Below are 22896 nucleotides of genomic sequence, written 5' to 3'. Positions count from 1 at the left end.
AGAGAGAAATCACTGCTTAGCTGCAGCCTGAGGCTCACCTGAAAAATAGTCTTCAGCTATTAGAAAGCTCACAGAGCCAGTAGCAATGCTTGGTGTTCAGTGTACCCGAACAGCTACTTCTTGATTGTGTACCAGTCTTCTGAAGTGATATTTATCATGAAGCCTCATACTTTTTAGACCTGTGGATGTGCCTAAAAAGAGCAATGTATCTGGCACTACATAAACTGTAATTGCTTTGGGTAACCTGCTCACTTATTACTAAGCATAGTGTGAAGATATACGGAGTTAAATCCAGTTGGCGGCCGGTCACGAGTGGTGTCCCCCAGGGCTCGGTTTTGGGGCCACTCCTGTTTTACATCTTTATTGATGATCTAGACAAGGGGATCGAGTGCACCCTCAGTAAGTTTGCAGACAACACGAAGTTGGGTGGGAGTGTTGATCTGCTCGAGGGTAGGGAGGCTCTGCAGAGAGACCTGGACAGGCTGGAGCGATGGGCTAAGGCCAACTGTAGGAGTTTCAATAAGGCCAAATGCCGGGTGCTGCACTTGGGCCACAACAACCCCCAGCAGCGCTACAGGCTTGGGGAGGAGTGGCTGGAGAGCTGCCAGTCAGAGAGGGACCTGGGGGTGTTGATTGACAGCCGGCTGAACATGAGCCAGCAGTGTGCCCAGGTGGCCACGGCCAGTAGCATCCTGGCTTGCATCAGAAATAGCGTGGCCAGCAGTGACAGGGAAGTGATCTTACCCCTGTACACAGCACTGGTGAGGCCGTACCTCGGTTACCGTGTTCAGTTTTGGGCCCCTCACTACAAAAAGGACATTGAATTACTCGAGCGTGTCCAGAGAAGGGCAACGAAGCTGGTGAAGGGTCTGGAGCACATGTCGTACGAGGAGCGGCTGAGGGAACTGGGGTTGTTTAGTCTGGAGAAGAGGAGGCTGAGGGGAGACCTCATCGCCCTCTACAACTACCTAAAGGAGGTTGCAGAGAGCTGGGGATGAGCCTCTTTAACCAAGTAATAAGTGACAGGACAAGAGGTAATGGCCTCAAGTTGCGCCAGGGAAGGTTTAGACTAGGTATTAGGAAACATTTCTTTACAGAACAGGTTGTTAGGTGTTGGAATGGGCTGCCCAGGGTGGTGGAGTCCCCATCCCTGGAGGTGTTTAAGAGTAGGGTCGACATAGCGCTGAGGGATATGGTGTAGTTGGGAACTGTTAATGTTGGGTTGATGGTCGGACTGGATGATCTTCAAGGTCTTTTCCAACCTAGACGATTCTGTGATTCTGTGGAATGATGCATGTAGTATCCTTGGGCCATGGTAGGGGAGGTTGGTCCAAATACAGTTACAGCCCCACATTCTTTTCAAAGATGAGAGAACAGAGTGACCACGTCTCAAGGCACTGAGCTGGATTTATTCATTTGACCATATCAGTATCAAACTAGAAATCATCTGTTTAAGATTGTGTATTATGTAGGAGCAGCATTAAATAACAGACATATGAAAAAGAGACTGTGCTTCAGAAAAGATTCAGTGTACAACATACACAGTATGCCATTTTAACACAAATGCTTATAAAGAGTCATCCTAAGCATCAAAGAGGGTTTTATAAAAGTTTACGTTCTCATCCCATGGGATGTACAGAACTATGCAGTTTACATAGTTTTACTATCATCCAAAACATCATGTTTCAAATGTATGAGACACAGCAAGAACAAGGTAATTCCATTTCCATAGGAACATAAACACAGCTTGTCACTAATGACACGCTTTCCAAACCATAGCACTCACAGCAATTATACACGTGTACAGTTTTAGCGTATTAAAAAGCAAGAGTCTGGAGCCTGCCCACTGTTACCAATAGGAAGTAACATTTGATCTACCTTTGAGTACTACCCAAGATATCCTTGCAGTAGCCGTAACATAGGAAGCAGGTGGGGTCACCACTGTGCTTTGTCAGGGCCAGCTTGCTGTGCTATTCCCAAAGCTAACCCATATAGCCAGTGAAGGATTCCCTCCACCTGCACAAAACGGGGACAGTGCCCTGCTCAGCTCTGACAGCACAGGGAAGATGCAAAGTTAAAACACATCTGTAACCAAGTGATGCTTTGACCCCAGAAAGAGCTGAAAGACATTAGCTCAGCTTAAAGGAGGACCTGATTTTCATTAAGAATGACCAGAGACTGGCCAAGTCTCAAAGACAGAACAAGACTGAACCAGTCTTTGACTGGTTAAATCAAGGACTTTTTTTTTTTTTTTGGAAGGTTTTCTCCAAGGACAGCTCAGAGAGACTGAATCTTACAGCCCACATGCTCAATTATTTTTTTCCCCATGGCAGTATTTGCAAGCATATATTACAAGTTTTATAAAAGTGCAAGGCCCAGCACAGGAAGATATCCTGGATTAAGACATTCCCAGCATTGTTCTTTTTGCCATCTTCTTGTTGGTCAACCAGCAGACACACAAATATTGTTGCTTGGGATCAGCTTATCAGAGCCCCTAAGGGTTTAGCTTAACCATCTGTGCAATTAAACACAATTCACATTTGACAGCCTACAGTGGCAATATTTTTATGTACAAATTTGAAAATCAAGTCTTAAAATCAAGTTTTAAGAGGTAGAGGTCCATTTCTGACCTGACACAAAATGTTACGGAGTCAGTCATATTCTAAGGCTGGTGGTCCCCTAACAATATTGAAGTAACCAGCTAGAGCTCCAAGATCTATGTAGAGTGATCTTTGCCTCTTCAGCAGGTCAGACTCTTCCATGCTCCCAGTACACAAAGATGAATCTAAAAAGGAAAGATACAAAGCATGTCATTATTGCATAAATAGCTACATTAGTTCAGTTCATGGTTGTAGACATTACTGGAATAATTGGTGTAATATTTGCTTTTATTTATCTGTGGTTTAGAAAACTTCATTTTTAAGGACAATATAACATAAACCTCAAAATATAATAAGAGACAACAAATCAACCCACAACTCTAGGGCAAAGAAAGGCAAGCAGTTTGCTACTGAAAACAGCAAGTGTGTTCAACTATTTCAAAAAAAATCTCCATCAGCTGGGACAGCTAGGCAGAGCTTCCTCATCCTCTGAGCCATAGTGCTAAAGCAGTTTGGTGCAAGAAAAAAAAAAACCTACTAACTTTCTGTCAGCTGAGAATTCCCCTTCATTACAGGGGAATTTTCATCTAAACAGATGACATCCTCTTTGTGTTGCTGGGTGTGACAATACCAAACAAATATGGGACCATCAGACTCAGATTTTTTTTTTTCTTTTACATCAGGTCTAAAGAAACCAAACCTGGTTTGCAATGGCAGAACTCCCCTGAATACTTGTACAATGAGTGTCCTGGAATCTCAAGCACCTAAAGTTCCAGTTTAATGGTCAAATATTTTTTCATCTTCAAAAGAATTGATTCAGATGGCCTGAGCCGGTCAAAGACAAAATCCAGAAGGAGCAATGCCATTCTAGATGCAAAGGCTGTGATTGATTTAAATGTTAAGTGAATTAATTGCAACAATTATGCATTACAGCACCCAAAACTTTGCATAGGTATCTTTTCAAATACTTATCACAGTCAAATAAACCACTTGCCTGGGGTCAGCTTTTATATGCTTTTTTTCAGAACCCTCCTAAGATATTTCAGAAGAAAAGCATTTTGAAGCCTGTTAGCAGGTTGCTGGCACTAAATCTCCTTTAGGCTTGGTATTATCTGAGGACACACTGAGCTTCCTAACTGGTTCGTGTATTATTCTTCATAAAGCATTAACTAATGCACAAGGGGAACAGTGTTCTATTCTACAGTCATTTTTGGTTTTAAAACAAAGGGCTTGTACTGCTGACACTCAGCAACATTACAGTTACGGTTTTGTGCGTGTCTTTTTCTTTAAGAAGGCAGAACGTGTTGAATTTGGTGGTGGTGGCTGTTGGACTTTTTTCTGTTGTTAACAAATCACTAGTATCAATAAAACATCTCTAATACTGTGGCAAATTAAGGCAATTAAGGACAGCAACCTATAGTTCACAAAGCGCCCTGAATGACTGCCAGGGCTTTTTCATGAGCCAGCCCTTCCGGAGATGCAGAATTCAGGCTAAGTTCTTCCCCTGTTGAAGTCAATGGGCGTTTTACATAACACTAATGAGCTCTGGGTCTGATGTCATCTGATTGGGATTTCTACTGGTCTCTTTCCAGAAGCTTTTTGAGTTTAATTTGTTTCTAAACACTCACTCAAATCAAGTTTTGAAACAAAGTAAAATATACATATTGCAAGATAAGTAAGCCTGATATCATTACCTGTAATGTTTTCTGGCAACTGCAGCTCCTTCCTCGCGAGTAGTCTTTTCCTTTCAAACAATGCTGAGTCCAGACTCTGGCACCGCGGCTGCTCTTCTGGGGGTGGGTGTAAGGCTTCGTGTTTCAGTAAGTCTGCTGCAGAAAGCCTATGATTAGGATTCCTTTCTAGAGCTGCTTCTAGCAACTCTCTCATGGAAGTGCTGCAGTCTTCAGCGATGTCCTCTAAGGGGGGAGCTTGCTTGTGTATCTGTTGGAATAAAAAAAGACCATTGAAACAGTTATTCTAAAATCAATGGGAGAAGGAAGTCACAGATAACCACGAGTGGTCTGGGAATTCCCCACTTACAATTCATCACCTCCCTAAGCTGGGCTGGTCAATTAGAACAGAACATGCAACTGCACAAAATCCACCTTTTTAAAATCAGATTTTATCATAAATTTAAAAACTCAAAGTAACTCCAAGCAAGCCTAAAATCTGGTGCAATGTAAATTCACCAGATTTCTGTACCACACTGCAAGAACCAGTGAATCAAGTTTGCCAGGCTCCAGTTTTTATCTGCAACTTCTAAGCAAAACAGACAAGTGGAACACAGATGGGCTTGATTCAATCAAGTTTCACGCTGTTCTAACCCCGTCCGTGCAGTAAACCGAGGCCTGTACATTGTAACACAAACCACAGAGATGACTCCAGCTCAGCCTCTGTCTTCCCCTAAGTGATCAAAACCCACTTCTTCCTTCCCTCCTCTGAAGCAAAAGGGATGATGTCATCTCTCTGACAAATATTATGATAGTTTTTATATGAGTGGAGCTTTCCCAACAAGAGTACAGGAAACTCTTCAACTGAAACTGAGCTATAGCTTTGCTAAAGACACTTACAATATAGAGGTAGGATGGATACGCAGAACGAGGATATCTGTTCACCCAGGGCGGGATGCCAGTTTGCATATGAATAATAGTAGCTCCCATGCTGTAGATGTCTGCTTTTGTTGTGTGTCCTCTGCAGAGGATAACTTCAGGGCTCATGTAAATCTGTGAAGAACAGTCAAAAAAAGACTAATCAATAGGGGAAAACAACAAGCAAAGATGAAGCGTGACATTTTGTCATCTGGGAAACCCCTCTCTAAAGGGATACATCCTGCTAGTCCCTGCAGCCTAGAGACCAAGCACCATCTGAGGAATAAGATTTTTCTGCTCTGCACATTACCACAATCACAGAGATTTTCTGGTCTGGCACCTGGACAAACTCATTCCAGGTTTGCCCTCCCTAGACAGGCCACAGCTCAGTCGCTACGGGTCTTAGCTGAGCTGTGAGAGGTTGAGGTTCAAGCCATGGCTCTGCTTTGTTCAGCTGGATAGCAAGAACCTCATTTCTCCACAGCAAAAGGAGGTGCCTGAATTGCCAGTTTGTTTTGTAGGGCACCGCTGAGACTACTCCATTCTGCTTGAACAACATGAGCATGCACTAGGCTAAAGAGAGAGGGCGACCCCACTGCTAGCCACCCAGCTGGGGGTAGGAGTCTACTCCTCAAATCCCTGTTTCATTGGATACTATACAACTCTTCTGGACAGAACTGACGGACACCTTACTGTCTTCCTTAGTCTTCTCCTCTGCCCCCCTTATCCAACAACCTGCATGTTGGGGCATTATCCTAAGAAACGGAAGCCAATTCTAAGGCAAGCATAAATTAAAAGCCAGGTCTCTTAAATCCTGCTGCGTGCCCTTTCCACCAGGTTACCCTAGAGCAGCTATTAAGGCAAGCATCCCTCTTCCATCCTTTTTTTTAACCCCAAAATTCTAATCTCATCTAAACCACAATACAGTTTCCATCCAAACATTTCATTGGAATGCTTGGATTTGCCAAGATTCTACAGAAGGATCTGGTGGGAAGCTCCTGCCAGCTCCAGGCAGCTGGGAGTGCAGCTGGAGGAGAACCAGACAGGCAGGATGCAGGAGGCACACCCCGTGGCTGGCAGGAGCTGCCTACACAGCTCTGCCACCACCACTGGCCAAGGGAGCAGGTTTCAACACAATGTGGGCAAAGCCCACAACACTCTAGGTTAGGAAGCAGCTCTATTTGCTTCTGGTTTCTACTTTTCCCTCACCCAATTTCCCTCTAAAGGAGCCAAACAGAACTTTTAACTAGTTCAAGTCATCCTACCACAAAGAATCACATTAAAAGCCATTAACTGACATACGAGCAGGAAGTTAAGTCATCACCGCATGGTTTGACTACTTATTACCACAGACTGAGAGCGGCTGTAGGGCTCATGCAAATTCCAAGGAATATTTCCCAGTAAATCACATACTGTATCTGCAAACAAAGCTTCAGATCGGAAGCGTGTGCAAAGGTTCAGCAGGTGTCTACAGCTGTTACTCAATCCTATCCATTGCTTTCCTCTGGGCTAAGATAGTGTAAGTGCATCTGCATCTACTACCTCTAAGTCTTATAAGGAGCAAAGAGCAGAATTTCTACTTTTGTAAAAAATAGTCATTAGCAAATACACTGTAACTTGAGTGAAATCTATATAAACAAAAAGCAGCTGCCTTCTTGAGGGAACAAAGATACTGGAACAAGAACCTGAATGCAGTTACAGTCAAAGTGTGAAAATGGTCAAGGTGCACCTTGATTGCACAGGTATGAAAAGAAAAAATGAGATGTCCACCAAAGCTGCAATTTCAGACTGATTTAGACTGGCCTAAGACTCTGTTGTCACCAAAGGAGGCAGTCCAAGCCCTGGATACCTTCCCATTCTCACTCCTTCCTACTGCTGGGCTGGCACTTGTCTGCCAGCCAGACCACAGACAAAACCCAGCTAAAAAGCAGTCCTTTTCTTCATGTTGTGCTAGTTTTAGTTTAGCATTCCTGAAAATGAATCACACCTTTCACATTCAATAAACCTTAACAGACAACTTTTTCCTCCCCTCAAATGGTTGTAACTGAAGCTTATATATTTTAACAAAGTGACAGAAGCATAACAAAGTGTAGCAAATGCCTAGAAAAAGTATTTCCTGCAGAGAAGTTTCATCACAATCATGGTATATTGGCGCTGTGTGCCCTGCGCACATACTGTTCAGAAAACCCAGGTTTTCATGCTACACCAACTAAAACAAAATCTAACCATCTTTCAGTCATTCTGCCCAGAATTGCAACTATTCATTTTCATGAACACAAAGAAGATTCACTACATTCACACTTTCTGTGCTACAGAAGCAAATAAAAATCCTAAACTCCCAGAGGAGAACATGCACAAGAGAAAGAAAACTCCAACTGCTCCTTCCTTCATGGATACGAGTCCCTGCCAATACCAGATGTAAGAGAAACCAGCCAGTTCACAGGCACGATGCTGCATGGCAGTGATAGAGCCCTAAACAAGGGGGTGCACAACTACATGCAGGAACAGCATTCCTGGACAACTGCCCCACTTCTTAAGGCTGCATAGTAAGGGCTGCAAACCTCAGGAGGACTTTGGAGGGTCAAGATCTTACTTTGAAAAAATCAAGAAAGCCAGTGCTACCAAAGACTACAGGGGGCATCTGTGGGTGACTGGATTAGGTACAAGTGTTCACAAGGCTGAACACTGGCACTGTGGAGAAGAAGATGCCTAGGAGAAAGACTGAGTAGAAAAACCTACAGACTAGCACTCATGATGTCTCTAGGAGTCTTTGACTGGTATTTGAAAATCTCCTTTCACAGCACTCTCTCTGCTACCTTACTTCTGGCCTGCGATGCTGCAGCAGAACAGCAGGATTGCTAGTCCCGAGGACTGGCTACCTCTCCCCTGAGACAGCAAACACCAAGCACCGCCATGTTTCAGGGTTGCAAGGATTATCTGCTTTCTCAGGACATGACTACAGGTGCTCAACAGTGCGGAATAATTTCCTTCCTACTAAATGAAGAACTGTTTTTCACAGTTCTCACCCACATGAACTTGGCCTGTCCTCCAACAACCAGGAATGGATCATAACCAGTCCACTCCACAAACCTGGAAATTTCCTGTTTACACACATGTCCATCCTTGGGAAATACCTTACCAGGGCTTCCAACTCATTTCCACCATTTTTCTTATTCTCATTAAGAGCACACAAAACCCCCTTAAACAAACAAAAAAACCCAACCAAACCAAAATAAAAAACCCACAAAGCACATACATTAAATGCCAGAAAGCATGTTGCTTCCAGTACAGTAAGCATTTTAAGCTCTTAACTCCCCTGAGTAGAAAGATGTGAAAATAAATGTTCAAGTATTTTCCTAAATATCTTGAAAAAATAAACAAACAAGCCTGACATTCTCTGAAATCTTGTTTTATCCTACCCTTTCAAGGAGTGAAATGCCCTTTGTCAGTTATACACGTATCTCCGCTAAACACACGCCTATGCTGTGGAAGACTATCAAAATGGTAAGTGCCAACATTTCAGCTGAAGCGTTTCCTGTAAACAACCTCCTCCGGCAACAGAGAGCATGCAAAGCCACATTTGCAGCAGCTATCCAAGCTAATTGTTGCTGCTTGGTTGTTTGCTAAAGCTCCAGCCCTGGAAACACCTTGGTATCGGTGTAGCCCAAGCGGCATGCAGGACCTCTGCGCATGTTCAGAGTCAAAGGCACTGAGACCATTTAAAAGGCCCCCACCTTCATCACTGTAATGTCTAAGCAAGTTTACCAGATAATCATCAACCATGCTATACACAACCCCCAAAGGACAAGAGGGTTACATGTAGATGGGGAACAGAGCTTAGAAATACTAAGGGATGAAACCCGGAGGTCTGTAATTTCTGTGGTTTCAAAGGAGGAGTCAAACTACTGCGATGAGCAGGTCACCCTAGTCCACAGCTGGTATCTCAGAAGAAATCTTTGCTAGAGCAAAGAATAAATTCCTGTCTGAAGTGTCTCTGACCAGCAGCTGACCCACTGCAAATAACCCTCCTCAGAGTACTGTTCCTTTGCTTGACTTCAGTGAACCCCAATTTCTCTTTGACTTCAGATTTAATAATCGCTAACAAATGCGACTGCAGAGAAGGTGACATGGCTTTCAAAGTGTAACACCTGATTCTCCATTCAGCAAGTTGAAAATAAAAATAATTGAGATTATATTAATGCTTGTTTGTATTATAAAACTCTTTTGCCCAAGCTTCTACCCTCAAGCTCCAAATCTGAGCCTAAGGATCATAACCAGGGGAGTAATACAACATAAGGGCTTTCGATCCTCTAGCTTCTTACCTCTGTTCCTCTAAGGTCTTTGGGATAGTAAATGTCTTCAGTCATTTGAACACTTAGGCCAAAGTCCACCAAAACAGCCTTAGTTGACATAAAGACAATGTTGCTTGCTAAAAGAAAAAACAAAAATGACAACATTTAAGTTTCTAGCACATTGGGCATTTATTTTACAACATGCCTGTTTCATTCGGATGTTAGCTTGAAAAGGGAGATGAGCACAACCAGTCTCTCTAGCCAACACAAACCTTCTCCTAGCCAAAACAGGTCTGTTAGTGATTCCAATTTTAAATCATGTCTCAAAAATCAAATCGGACTGGTTTATGTAAAAGAAAAAATCACTGTTTGGTCATTTTCCTAGCTTTAAAAAAAAAAAAAAAAAGAGATATAGAGAGAAAATGACTGAGAGTAAGAAAGGAAGGTGGAAGACTGGTAGACACCTCAGCACAGCAAGGCTTGCTCTGAAGATGTTTAACGGCCTCCAAGGTAGACAGCATGCTGCGCAGGTCTGGCTATGAACAACATAACTGTTGGTTACCAAGAGGCTTCTCTACACTAATGATTTAAATGAAGACAGAAGTAGAGGGGAAATGAGGCCCCTCTACAGCAGTCACACCAGTCTCATGCACCGGTCAGTGAAAGAAGCTCAGCGTGACAACAGAGGACAGAGTATGGCTGCAAAAGTAATAAAAGACAGCAAGTTCCAAACTTCCACTGAATTGCAGCAATATCTAGGAGCTTAATTCACTTTCCTTCATAAAACTCTGCCTAAGGCACGACTTTGTACTCAGAGGCTTTCATTGCAGTTGTATTTCTGATCAAAAATTTATGAAGGCAGTGCTCTGTGTAAGCCTTGAGAAATTCTTGTTTTCTGTTTTAGAAGATGTGGACAAATGAAGTCTCCAAGTTACACAACAGAAACACATTTTCTCCCAGAGGAAACTGGGTCATTTTCCATCTCAACAGTGCCCACCATGACCATCCAGTGAGAAGACACAAGCTTGATTTCAGTGGTACTGGTTCCTGGAGCAATCCTTCGCATACCTGCCTCCTTACCAGTGCTACAAAACTATATAAATAAATTTATAATTTTAGGGATACCTTTGAAGATACGGATTTTAAACACCAAATGAAAGCAGTGCAGAGGGTCACGCTGCCACAGCGCAACAGGCTCTGCTAACCGTTTGTGACTGTACCCAGCCCCAGCTTCACTTCAGTTTGAATATTTCTATTTTAAACCTTCAGGTTTAGCAAAAATTAACTTGCAGAAGAGATACATCTTCATTAGAAACACTATAACTAGAAAGGCAGAATTTATCTGTCTGCGGGGGAAGGTGGTGCTGAGAGAAACAGTATTTAATATTGAATTAAATGTAATGCATTAAAATTAAATTTTAAAGCAATTTAATATTAATATATTTAATTTAGGTTTAATAGCAATACGTTTTGGTTATTTATACGTGTTAATACCCAGAGCTTTTGAAAAGCAAATCTATACTAAAATTTGCAGTAATTGTTGAAAGAAAAACACAGTACAAATTACATAGTTAGTTCCAAAGTGTCTCAAACTGAGGAACAGCCATGCAGAAACAAAACCCAAAAGAAGGTGCAAGAGGAATGTGGGCATGGAAGCACTCAGGATGAATTTGCATGAGAGAGGGAAACTTCTGGCTCAACACAGACCGATAATTTTGCTCATTTTCTTTAGGGTTTTATTTCAAATTGAGTTGCTGAAGAAAGGAAAAGGAACCATGACTTCTGAATCATCCTCTCCGCTGAAGTGAATTAATAGTGTAAATAATTATTATCTCCAGAACCTGACCTTGTCATTTTTTGAGCATTACCCGACCCTCCTTCCCAGAGATGCGAGGCTACACACCCTGGCTCAATCCCAGGCTCTCCACCAGAGCCCCAGCCCAGCCTGGACCAGAAAGCACCCCAAGAATTACACACACATACGTTTGATATCATGGTGGATAATCCTCTTGGAGTGGAGAAAGTCAAGTCCTTTCAAAATATGCTTTGTCACCCAAATGATTTCAAATTCTCTCATAGGACCACAACTCTCCAGCTTTTCCATGACAGATCCTCCCTCTCCGGCTTCCATAAAAAGATGGATCGTCTCATCCCACAAAATAGCACCGTATAATTCAGCGATGTTTTCATGACGGAAACATGCCTGTATTTCAACATCCGATGGTTTGAACTGTTCCACTGGGACCTAGGACATTGAAACAAAACCACAGAAAAGCAGCTCAAGAAACAAGTTATCCATACTAACACTAGTTATCCTATAGATTAAAATGGAAGAAGGAAGCAAAGCACTCCTATCCACTTGTTAAAATACAGAGTTTTAGTTTGATCCTGCGATTTGTTCTTCCTTTCCAGTTGAGATACATCCTGTTTAAAGATGAGAGAGCTTTTGGAATCATGCCCAAATAAAAAGTGCAATCTTCCAGAAAAAGCAATGTAGCAAGAGTTATTCCCGTCAAAATCCGGTGGTTACGCAAAAGCGCTGTGCAAACTTCCTGGTGAAGGAGATTAAACCCCACTGCTTTTTCCATTAGCTTTGTGCAGTCTCATCTGCTCTACCAGAACTATACACCTGTCCAACGTGTGGATCAGCACTTGTAGTGCTCAGCAGTCTACTGACTAACCATGCTCAGGACCATTACTGACCTCAATTCAATCCTTACCAGCACTGCTTTATGACTTACAAGAAATGAAACCTGCTTTAAAGTGAGCACCCAGCAGCACTATATTTCTTTAAAAAGTACTGGCGGCAGATTGCCAAGACAATAAAAAGCAGTGTTTGCTTACGCACGGAAAGGCTACTACCGCTCTTTATATTCTTCTTCCCTGAGACTTGTGGCAGTGAACCAAATAAGAGGCCAATATTTTTATTGCAATGAGAAATACTGTTTGTATTTTCAGAAACATTAGGAAGCTTTAATTCTGCAGTGGGTTATGCAGGAGTGGCAAACTAAATCTGTCCTCATGTGGTACACTGCCTGCAAGGGAAAGATATACAACAGCCTTCCAAACTCTTTCACACACAAGTAATGCAGGTGCTTATTCATGAGTAGGGGGATATAAAGCAGTGTCCCAGCTGAGCTTTCACTGGCCCTAAATATTTACTACTCAATTCAGAACAGTATGTTGAAAGGTAAAGTTGAGAGAAAACATTGGCTTGTATAAAAACAGGGGGTGCTCAGCAGTTTTCTTGAGACATCTCACAACCTTACACTCAGCCAGTGCCCAAAACATAATGAGAGTTGCACGTAAGCTGAGCTCTCAGTGTCATTAATGGCACTGGATTAAAGAAAACTTATGTCTGAAGACCACAGTTAACGGACAAGCTCCTAAAACCACTGGCAGCAACAGGGTTTTGCTATCACCTTCAGCAGGGACATGATCTCATGCTGATATTTTACCATTGTGAGGGACAAGTAGAAATTCTTCTACCCCTGCACCACAGCATGCCTGCCCATGGCAGTTACACACACTTCCAGCTACTTTCAAAATGCTGAAACTTTTGCAGTCTCAGAGCCAAAAAATTACAATAAGTTAACAGTTAAAAACGTGCATTTTTCCTACCTTGTGTAGGACAACAAAACCAAGATGATCATCAGCCTAACAGTGGAATTTGATGCAGACATATTTGAAAATATATTGTATGTACTATGTCGTACAGTATTTGCTCAGAAATAAAACTACTGAACAAACATACCAGTTTGCATGCCATTCGTTTCTTGGTTTCCCTATCTTGGGCTAAGTACACCTTCCCAAAAGCTCCCCGAGGAATAAAATCAGAGCCAATGTTCCTGTAAGTCAGCTTCCATGGAAACAGGAGCACATCCGAGTCGATTTGATAGCGCCCATTCTTGGGTGTGATCTGTGGAGTTAAATTGAAAAAACAAAAAAAAAATCACAATGAAGTTAAAACTACTTCAAGCCTAATTAATTTTACACATGTAGTGGAAAAAAAAATATATCACTTATATATGTGCATGATACATGCGATCTGTTCAGCAGTCTTTATTTAGAAACACCAAATGGGAACAGCATGTGAGGTGTGGCATTCATTCACAGCCCAGGCATCCACGTTTCTCTCCAGTGACTAACTTACAAAGTGTAAGTTGCAATTAATTGTCTTGAAACAACAACAACAGCAGCTGGGTTAATGAAATTATCCACCTCTTGTTATTAGGTTTACCTGCACATGTTTGGCCTTCCTGTAATCTGCTAACTTGTTATGCCACATACCTGTTACTCACAGGCTATCTTATATGATGTGAGCAAGAGTTTCAGCATTTCCTAATATCACATGTACTGCTAGGGGAACACATTTTAATTTTCCGTCTTGTATCAGAGTTTCTGTTGCTTAGTAAAAGGTCAAAGAAGTCTGCTGTGATTTTAGCAGACACCTTCTAGTTTTATACTGTAGTTCAAAAAAAAAAAAGAGCAGGATTCACACTTCTGCTTTAGGTGGGTAATTCTGGGAGCTTTGTTTCTCTATACCATCAACAAGTTGAGGAGGGCTCCTCCAGGAAGCCCTTCAGTGTCTAAGTCAGTATCTTGCTCTAAATCTTCTGCCGAAACAGGTCCCTCCCTCTGCACATGACAGAGAGAGACCAAAATCATAACTACAGCCATGTGAGTAGTGCTTGAGGTTTGATGATATTTTTTCAGTCTCTTAATAATCTCTCAGCTAAAGAATTAATAATGTTTCCTGTGAATATGCTTCTAATTCATTCAGGGATACATAGTATTGTCAGCATCTGGAATATCATTAACCTGTTTACTGCTACTTTATCAAGATTCTTGAAGATATGTAAGAGCAGATCGAGGATATCTATTATCACTTTATGTATGTCACATGGCCTCACGCACTGAGCTCTTCAGCTACCCTTTTTAAAATAACAGCATATTAGGAAGATTATTGGGTGTAGATTTCTTTTTAAGATGTTATGCACATGATCTTTCTGTGCTTTAACCATCTTCATGTTTTTCAATTAGGGAAGTAACTTCTTGACTGCTCAAACTGTCATTTGTGACTCGTATCTATGCGAAATAAGTTAATTCTTCAAAGTTCTTAATTTTGGGGATTGTAAATTCGTAGCTGTTGAGGGGTGTGTGTCTTTTTATTAAAAGTATCTTGCTTGATATGCAGGATGAGCCTCTCCTCTACTTATCAGAACCAAGGTAAAGACTAGCAATCCGTTCATCCTGCCTGTTCACTTCCAAGAGGCTGAGACTAGATATCCCACACGGGTTACACCTATCCTGGAAAGTAACACAGACTGGGTGGAGTGGATTTGCAGAGCAAGAGAGCAACAACCACCACACTATTCACACTTTCAGGAGGCTTTCAGGACTAGTTCGTAGTCTGGTCCTGTGGAGTGAATGCTCGTTTGTGGCTGTAACACAGGCTCCAGTTTAGTTTCAACTGAAAGAAATCCAGTTTGTGTGCTCCAAGACCCTTTGTGACGCAAGCCACGGTGCAGTCAGTGAGGGTCATCAGGCAATCACAGACACTCCTGATCCTAACTAAAATGCTGTAAATATTTACAATGTAGATGCACCTGTTGAAATGCATGTACAGGTAATGCCCTGCCTCCAATCCTCAGTTGCTTAATGGGATCACGTGCACCTAATAGTACTTGGTTCATACCAATTGCATGCATCTGTAGAAACAATATGCAAGCAAAACAACCACGAGTATGTAGAACAGTGTCTATCCTAAGAAACATTTAATGTTAGTGTAATTTCAGTGTTGCAGAGTTTAAAAGTGACTGTTTTGCAATAGTGCAATGCTCCCTCCAAATCAGAATAAAGCAATACCCTGTGCTCTTTCACACCTGAGTAACCAGTAAGCCTCAAGCCAATGTTCACATCTAAACACATTACATGCAAGATATTTAAGATGACAGATGTAGAGCACACACATGTATGAATAAACTTCCATTTCATAATTGATTGTTTCCAGAGCAACTCATTTTAAATAGAAGTCCAGTGTCACTAATTTGTATAGAACACAAATCATTTTAAGAAAAAAATGAACATATCTCAAAATAACGCATCTATAGCTGAATTTAGCAGTGTCTGATATTACATAATACTGTAATTCTGAAAGTCACAGTTGATACTATACGCTTTTTCTCCTTTCATTACTAATTCTTACATTTTGTGCAGATAGAGTGAATTCAGTAACTAAACCAAAATAGATCCTAGACCTTTATTTGGGAGTTTTGCATAATGAACTTTTTACTGCATGAACACAAGGCAGTGGAAAACCCTTACCTGCAAGGGTAACCTGTAAGCCATATCATAGTTCTAGCTTTTGATTTTTTACTGCGTGTCTCAAGTTTGTATTCAATGCGGGCAAATGTTTTCTAATCTCCAGGAATTCTGAGAGGCAACATAGAGTGGATCTTTCTGAACAACAAACGCTTCTCCACAGCTGCCTGAGACCGCAGGGGCTAGACTTAATGACCTCAGAGATGCCCTCCAGTCCCAGGTTTGCACACGGAACAACAGCATGACTGTTACTCCCAGAACTGAGGGTGATCTTTATTTAGATTCATTAAAAGTTTCTATCTCCTAAGGCCTACTGATTTTCAAGTAAAAAGAAAAGAGACATACCATATTCAAGAGGATTCCAGATTCTTGCTGTCTGCATCCTTTAAATTGTTTGGCAGTGTTAGACACCTGATTTGCAAAAGCAAGCAGGTCTTCCACAGTCCCGTATTTGACGGAGGACATCAAAGAAACCTCCCTTTCACAAAATAATAAGGATTCCGCACGTTCTTCATTTTGATTTGCCTCTTCACACATTGTAATTAAGCTGTCTTCATAGACTGCAAGGTCTCCACCTGGATAAAGGTTTTCCATGATGTCTATCACCTCAGACATATTTAAATTAGTTAGCAACAAGTCAATCTCCTCTTTGCTATCACTACCCGTGCTCATATACTCCATTACTGTCCACTTTGCAAAACCACTCCTGGAAAAAAAGAAAGAAACAAACCTGAAAACACTTTTCACCTAAATTTGTTTTAGCAAAGTAAGAATGAAAAGAAGTGATCAGGGTGATAGAGAGCTCATCATTATACAGTTAGATTTAAAATTATGGATTTGTATTATGAAGAAAATCATAATTAGTAGACTGAATGGAGAAGAAATGTAGAAAAAGTCTTTGCGAGTGAAATTTTATTTAGAAGTTATTAGTGAACCTCCCCTATCAAGAAGGAATTTACTTTGATAATTTACTTTGATAAAGCTTTTCGTTAGAGGAACTGGCACAGTAAGAAAGCATGAACAAGTTTCTAGGTATGCAAAAATGAAGGAGCACCCTCAATACAAATGAAGGAATTCATTATTTGGAAATGAATGACAAATAGATATAAACGTACTCAATTAGTTTATCCCCAAGTTTTTATAAGCAATTTATGTGATGTGCCCAGAAAGAGAAGGTGGTCATGGAATAAGATCGTTCCACTAGTAATAAGCATCTGTTAGTATCACCGTACAAAGCACAAGTCAGTCACCACCTGAGATACAACAACTGATCTTTTTTGCAAATAACTGATCAGAACTAGATGAACTGAAATCTTCACCAGTTTCAGAAGAAAGTCAGAAATTGAGTTATCATAAAACAATGAGTTTTTGAAGCAGTTTCCAGCAGTTTGTTCTGACCTCACTAGTCCTAACAATAACTTTTTAAGATAAATTTTGACCATTTTGTTGAAGTGGACTTTCACTACAAGACTGGGTTTAACATTCCAAAAAGTCCCTTCCCATCCCAGGTTCCTACTTTAAGCCAGAGAATTTAACTTGAATATTTAAGTTAACACATACGCATGGTCAGTCATTAAAATACTTACACAAATAGTTTTCAACATGTAAATGTCTAGAGCACTTACCTTATATTTATCCTGGTTACATCACACAAAACCATCAAAAACGTCTCAATATAATCCCTAAAGTCGTCATGTTTCTTGAACCCGTATTTACCACCAATGATAATTTCACGGCGTTCGGTAGCAGTCTATTAAAAAAAGCAAAACAAATAAAGGCATGGCATACCAGCTCAAGCAGAAGGACTGGTTTACACTCATATGATCATTTGCTTCACAGGCTTCATGGAAAGAAAAATTAGTAATCACAAGGCTGAGATAACAGGGGATTTTTCTGCAGAAAAAGATGACAGCTCAAAAAGGAATCAGGCTACTGTATGATCATCCAGATTTCCAAGTAGTAGTGCAAAATAGTTTTTCCATGGTTAGGTCCTGAGTTTTATTCTCCCTGCCTCATGGGATTGCTAATAGCAAAGAAGAGAAAGATCTTTTCCTCTAGCAGAACTGAGTAGAGCACGCCCTGTTTAGAGAGTTCTCATTTCCCTTTTTCATAATCCACTGCAACCAACTATTTTGGGCAAAAGATAACAACCAGACAAAAAGATACTTTAAAAAAAAAAAAAAAGCAAAAAGCAGCAAGCACAACCTATTTATCTCACAGACAAGCAGCAGATTCAGTCCCCTGAGGCCCTGAAGCAATGCCATTTACCCAGGTACAGTTTCTGGTTATGATCATTATCTTTCTTACCCTCCCTGCAAGGACATGGAAGCTTTGTGGCACATATTTCTCATGGGTTAGAATATTTACGTCAGCTCTTACATTGAAGAAAACCGAGTAAAATGACGCGGCTGACTTGGCAAAGAAACTCAGACCACGTGTTGCGAGTTCGAAAGGCAGGACATGACAGCTCAGCAGATGCAGCATAGGAAAAGGCAAGGGGAGCGTCTGCGATGCAACGAGCTCCTTTGCAAACCCCTGGGGTGACGGTGGCAGAGCAGCACCCTGCCCCCCTACCTCCCCAAGATAGACACAGCAACTTTCAGCAGCACTCTACACCAGCTCACCCAGCCTCAAGTCAGCCTGATGGCACCCCTAATGTTAGGGCAGCGGGGTAGGAAACCTTGTAGTCACAAGCACCACTCAAGCGGGGAGCACCCAGGCTTTGTAACCACGGTGCTGAGAGAGGTCAGGTTTTTCCAACCTACGCAAGAAATAAAAGATGCTAGCGGTGCTTTCTAACCCCTAGCATCCCACCTTCCTGCTCTGTGCTGAAGCTAAAGGCTGTTAACAAAGCCTGAAAATGTTTACTCTTTATTATAAATGAGATTTCTATTTTTCCCACAGCAGGACTTCTATTGATTGCTTTTTTTAGTGCTGAATTAGTGGGGGTGGAGAGAAAAGAAACAGTCCAGTCATAAAAGGAACTGAGAGACTGCATGTGTAGTCAGGTAAAGTTAGAAACGAGTCCTGAGGGACTTTCTGAAGAAAAACATGAGCCCCTAGATGCTCTAGCCTTTTGTGGATAAAGACAAATATGTACCATGATTAAAGTAATTCACTCTCTGATAAGGTTTTCATGCATAAGGCATCTGTACAGTTTAGACCAAATGCAGCTTTCCATAAGTGCCAGCCCTGATCTGTTCTTCAAAATATTCCCAAACTACAGCACAATACTAATATCTTCAAGTTTCACTACTACCCAAAAAGCTCTGAACAACAAAAAGGGACTATAACCTGCATAGTCTCAGTGCTTTTAGTGCTTGAGAAAGGCTGCAGACCCTTCATTTTTCCCTATATCTAGCAAACTCTAAACACTAAATGTTTACATGACAGCAGCATCTATACTATTTAAAGCTGATTTTTAAATTATGCTTCAATTTCCAAAAAGTATTCCCAAAGTGTTATATTTCCATCACTGACAAAAAAGGTGCGCATTTGCCAATAGGGAATTCATTCTTGCTTTTTATCCCAAAAATCCTGTATTCATATCTGTGGTGGGCACTCAAGTAATGTTCTAAATCATTCTATACAATCCAGGTACCAAAAGAAATTACATCACTAAGTATGCTGTGCTTAGGTTCTCAGTTAAAAAAAACTGGTTTTACTTACAGTGGAAAAATAAAACTAAGTGTAAGCACTTAAGTCGGTTGCTAAAGCACAAAACTCTTTTCTCCAGTTCTGCTATTATTTCAACATCATCACATGAGTAACTTGCAAGCCAAGAGTCTATTTCGCTATTTATCACGAGTAGCTTTTCCTTAAACTCCTTCTTCTCAGAAGTGTGCTGCTTGAGAGCATCTTTATATCTACTACACTAAAATAAGAGTAACTGGATACAAAACTTCTGAGCTCCTGTGGGATTTTTTTGTGTCAAGGATCAACAAAACAAAAAAAACCCCCCAAACCTACAATAAAAGTTTAAAAAAAACCCAACCAATAACAACAAAAACCCCCATACCTAACCAAAACCTGCACAGACTGACTCAACACAATCATAAACCCATAATAAAGATTTGTTGTACTGCTTTTAGGGAATAATTTTTCAGGGCTAAGTGGCAAGTAATTGTCCACCAGTGATGAAAAAAAGTCCTTTTAAGAAAAGTTGTCGACAGACCTTAAAAAACACAATCCCTTTGAAAAAAAAAAAGTTCTTCTGTTAAGGCACGAGAAATACCAACAATCTCAATTCCCACGTCATTTTAGATTTTCACTTGGAGAAAAAGAAACAAGAAGAAACATCTCCTAGCGCTGACAAAGAGTTCATGTGCAGCAGGGAAGCGTTTGGGTGCCCCCTTCCCGCCCCGCAGCCCCCCGGGGCTCAGCACAGGTGCTGCAGATCAAACGACTCCGGGGGCAGAGGCGATGCTGACCCGGAGGCCGAGGGCAGGCGGGAACCAGCCCAGCTCGACGCCCCCCCCCCCCCCCGCACCCCCATCCCCGGCTGCGCGGGGGGCGAGCGGGGCGGCTGCGCAGCCCCGTCCCGTCCCGTCCCGTCCCGTCCCGTCGGGGCTCTCCAGGCGCCTCTGCCCAGCGCGGCCCCCCTCCCGTCCCGTCCCCAGCCCCGCTCCCCCCGCCGCTTACCCGCGGGGCGCCGGGAGAGGCCGCGCCGCCCGCCCGCCCTCAGCCAGCACCGGGGCGGCTCGGCCGGGTCCCGCGGGAGACTCCCGGGGGGCGGGGAAGGGCGCAGGTAGCGCCGCCCGCCCCGGGCCGAGGGCGGGGGCCCGGGCCCGGGGCGGTCCGGCCGCGGTTTCTATTTCGGTTTCCTGGAAGGCGGGAGCCAGCGCCGCCCTGCCGCGGGCGCGGAGCGGGGGGCGGCCGGGGCCAAGCGCGGCTCCGGCGCTCCCGCCCCGCCCCAGAACGTCGCTGGCGGCGGCCTTGGCCTGCCGCTGGCGGGGGGCGTCGGCGAGCCCCTTCCCAACAGCCTCCCGCACACGCTCAGTTTAAGCATTACCCGAGTAAAACTTCAGCGGAAGCTCTGGTGGAATTTAGGCCAACGATGTGAAGGATTTGTTAGTGGCTGTGGAATTAAAATACTTCAGGAGGCAGTAGCGTCAGTTTGGTAATTGCTAAAATTGGGCAGGACCTGCGTTTTGTTTCTCATCAAAGGCAGTCACTCTCCCAGGACTGCGCTGCTCAGCAGCTCCTCTTCAGAGAATTAGTTTTTAAGGAGAGAAGTGGCACCTCTCGATCGCCAAAACCACTTGCCACAGCACTAGGAGCTGATGAGTTGAACCTGTCTCAAGGTCTCATGAGACAAAAGCTGTATTTTCTGTCTATTATCTGCACTATAATGACTATTTGCTTACTGAAGTCAATGGCAAAACTTTCATTACAGTCTCAGGACAAACACTCACCTTAGGCTCCAGTGTTTATTATTAGTACATACAACTCCTTTTCTGTTTATATTATCCAGACACACTGACTCCCGTGTTTAAAGGTTATATGTTTGCCACCTCTCTTACATTGTTCAAAATCTTCCAAAGTATGGCACAAATGACATTCTGAAATATGCAGGGATTCAGACAGACTTGCTACCTGATTTTGTTTTCTTTAGCATCATAACTGAGTATGTGGAACACTGCTAGCAGGTTTAACCTCTGTTCACACATGGCAGTTTCTCCAAAATATACAGATGATAAATACATCAGCAAACATCTTTTTTTGTTGAGTTTGACCTTGTTCAACTGCACTACTCTGTGCATTTGCTAAGAAACATCTGCAAAAAAATGCAAGAAAGTTGAAGATGATTAAAGGAAGAAAAAACAGAGGAAGGAAATGAAGGGGATTGAGGAAGAAGGTAGGCTACAGGAGAGGTAGAAAGGGGAGAGGCCAGGTCTAGGAGAGGGTGGAATTGGCAGCACCTTGAAAGTGTGAGGTTACAGCTGAGTAACACATCCTTAACCTGTAGCAGCTCTCACGCTAGGATACCTTAGGTATCCTCTTTCAGGAACTTGCTTGGGTTATTAGTTTTCCCAAACCCACAATTAATTTTAATGAAACCATTTTCCTTTTTTAGACCAGCTTCAAAGGGGAAAAGAGGAGGAGTTTCTCTCTCTCCACATCAATGAATTTAGGAAGGGTAAGTCATAGGATTCCAGAGGAAACTCACCATGGAGACATGGAGGAAACACAAGTTTCTGCTCTGTGGCATGCGTACGTAGGATATAAATTGAAATGCAGTATTTTAAAAGCAATCTTCTCTCTCTCTTCAGGATCATCCTGGGACACAAAACTAAGATAATTAGGTCACAGCAATTACTTACAGACCCTGACTTACTAGGAAGCTACCATGAGCACAGCTCTGAACACCCGCTCACACAGGAGTAGCCACATTGCCCCTAACATACACTACAGATGCACCCACAAGTTTTACATAAATGAATGCTTTTAAATACTAAAGAAAATGACATCTTCTCCAGCTCATACCTGGTGAAGCGTGCTGTAGGCCAGTGACTACTTCCCAGGCATCCTGCAGCTCTGTGCCCCAACCACTGCATTTCTGATCCCGCAGAACGTGTGTACTGCCTTCTCGACAGTAACTCCACTGTCGCATCCCTGGCATGGGACCAGACAAATGTTTTATTTCCCCTTCTTAAACAGTCAGTCTGCCAAAATCTACATTTGTCCCCCATCACCTTGGCCATCGGCCCATTCGGGTTCACCTCCACACCCACCCTCGCCCTCCTGCCCGTGGCTGGTGGGGCTCACGCGAGGGGTGACCGCAGGCCCTAGCACCTGGGCACGCAGGAGGCCTAGGCCGCTGTGTGCCCCCTCACACCAGCAGGCAGCTGCCTGCACCCACGTGCCTTAGGCCTGGCCTGGCCTAGCCGGTTAGGTTTGCTCCCTCGTGCCAGAGCAGGCAGCTACCTGCTCTCACACGCCCCGGCGACAGCAACAGCCCGTCCCGTCCTGGGCAAGGTCGTGCCGATAAACCCAGGGGCGGACCAGTACGTCGGGAGCGGCTCCGCGCCGGATGGAGGAAGACTGAGCCTCGCCGGCCGCCGTCGAAGGCGACGAACGGCGCCTGCGCAG

The 22896-nt window shown here is 42.9% G+C and overlaps 1 protein-coding gene across 2 annotated transcripts; it reads right to left on the bottom strand.

Moving 5' to 3' along the window:
* Positions 1-1389: 1389 nt before the first annotated feature.
* MAP3K8 (mitogen-activated protein kinase kinase kinase 8) lies at positions 1390-22858 on the bottom strand. Of its 2 annotated transcripts, XM_074833255.1 has the most exons (11): positions 22732-22858; positions 22291-22419; positions 21974-22083; positions 17430-17554; positions 16150-16510; positions 13235-13399; positions 11464-11725; positions 9511-9617; positions 5171-5323; positions 4295-4541; positions 1390-2785 (listed from the first exon to the last, which is right to left on the bottom strand). In XM_074833255.1, the coding sequence occupies exons 3-11, from the start codon at positions 22013-22015 to the stop codon at positions 2652-2654; spliced, it is 1596 nt and encodes a 531-aa protein (XP_074689356.1). In that variant the 5' UTR covers positions 22016-22083; positions 22291-22419; positions 22732-22858; the 3' UTR covers positions 1390-2651. The 2 variants fall into 2 exon arrangements, with proteins under 2 accessions (XP_074689356.1, XP_074689361.1); XM_074833260.1 differs by lacking the exons at positions 21974-22083; positions 22291-22419; positions 22732-22858 and adding an exon at positions 20446-20536.
* Positions 22859-22896: the final 38 nt, after the last annotated feature.

Source organism: Strix aluco, chromosome 1, assembly GCF_031877795.1.
Source record: "Strix aluco isolate bStrAlu1 chromosome 1, bStrAlu1.hap1, whole genome shotgun sequence".
Taxonomy (NCBI): domain Eukaryota; kingdom Metazoa; phylum Chordata; class Aves; order Strigiformes; family Strigidae; genus Strix; species Strix aluco.
The sequence above is the reverse complement of the archived record's forward strand: the minus strand, read 5'-3'. Positions and strand labels throughout refer to the sequence as shown.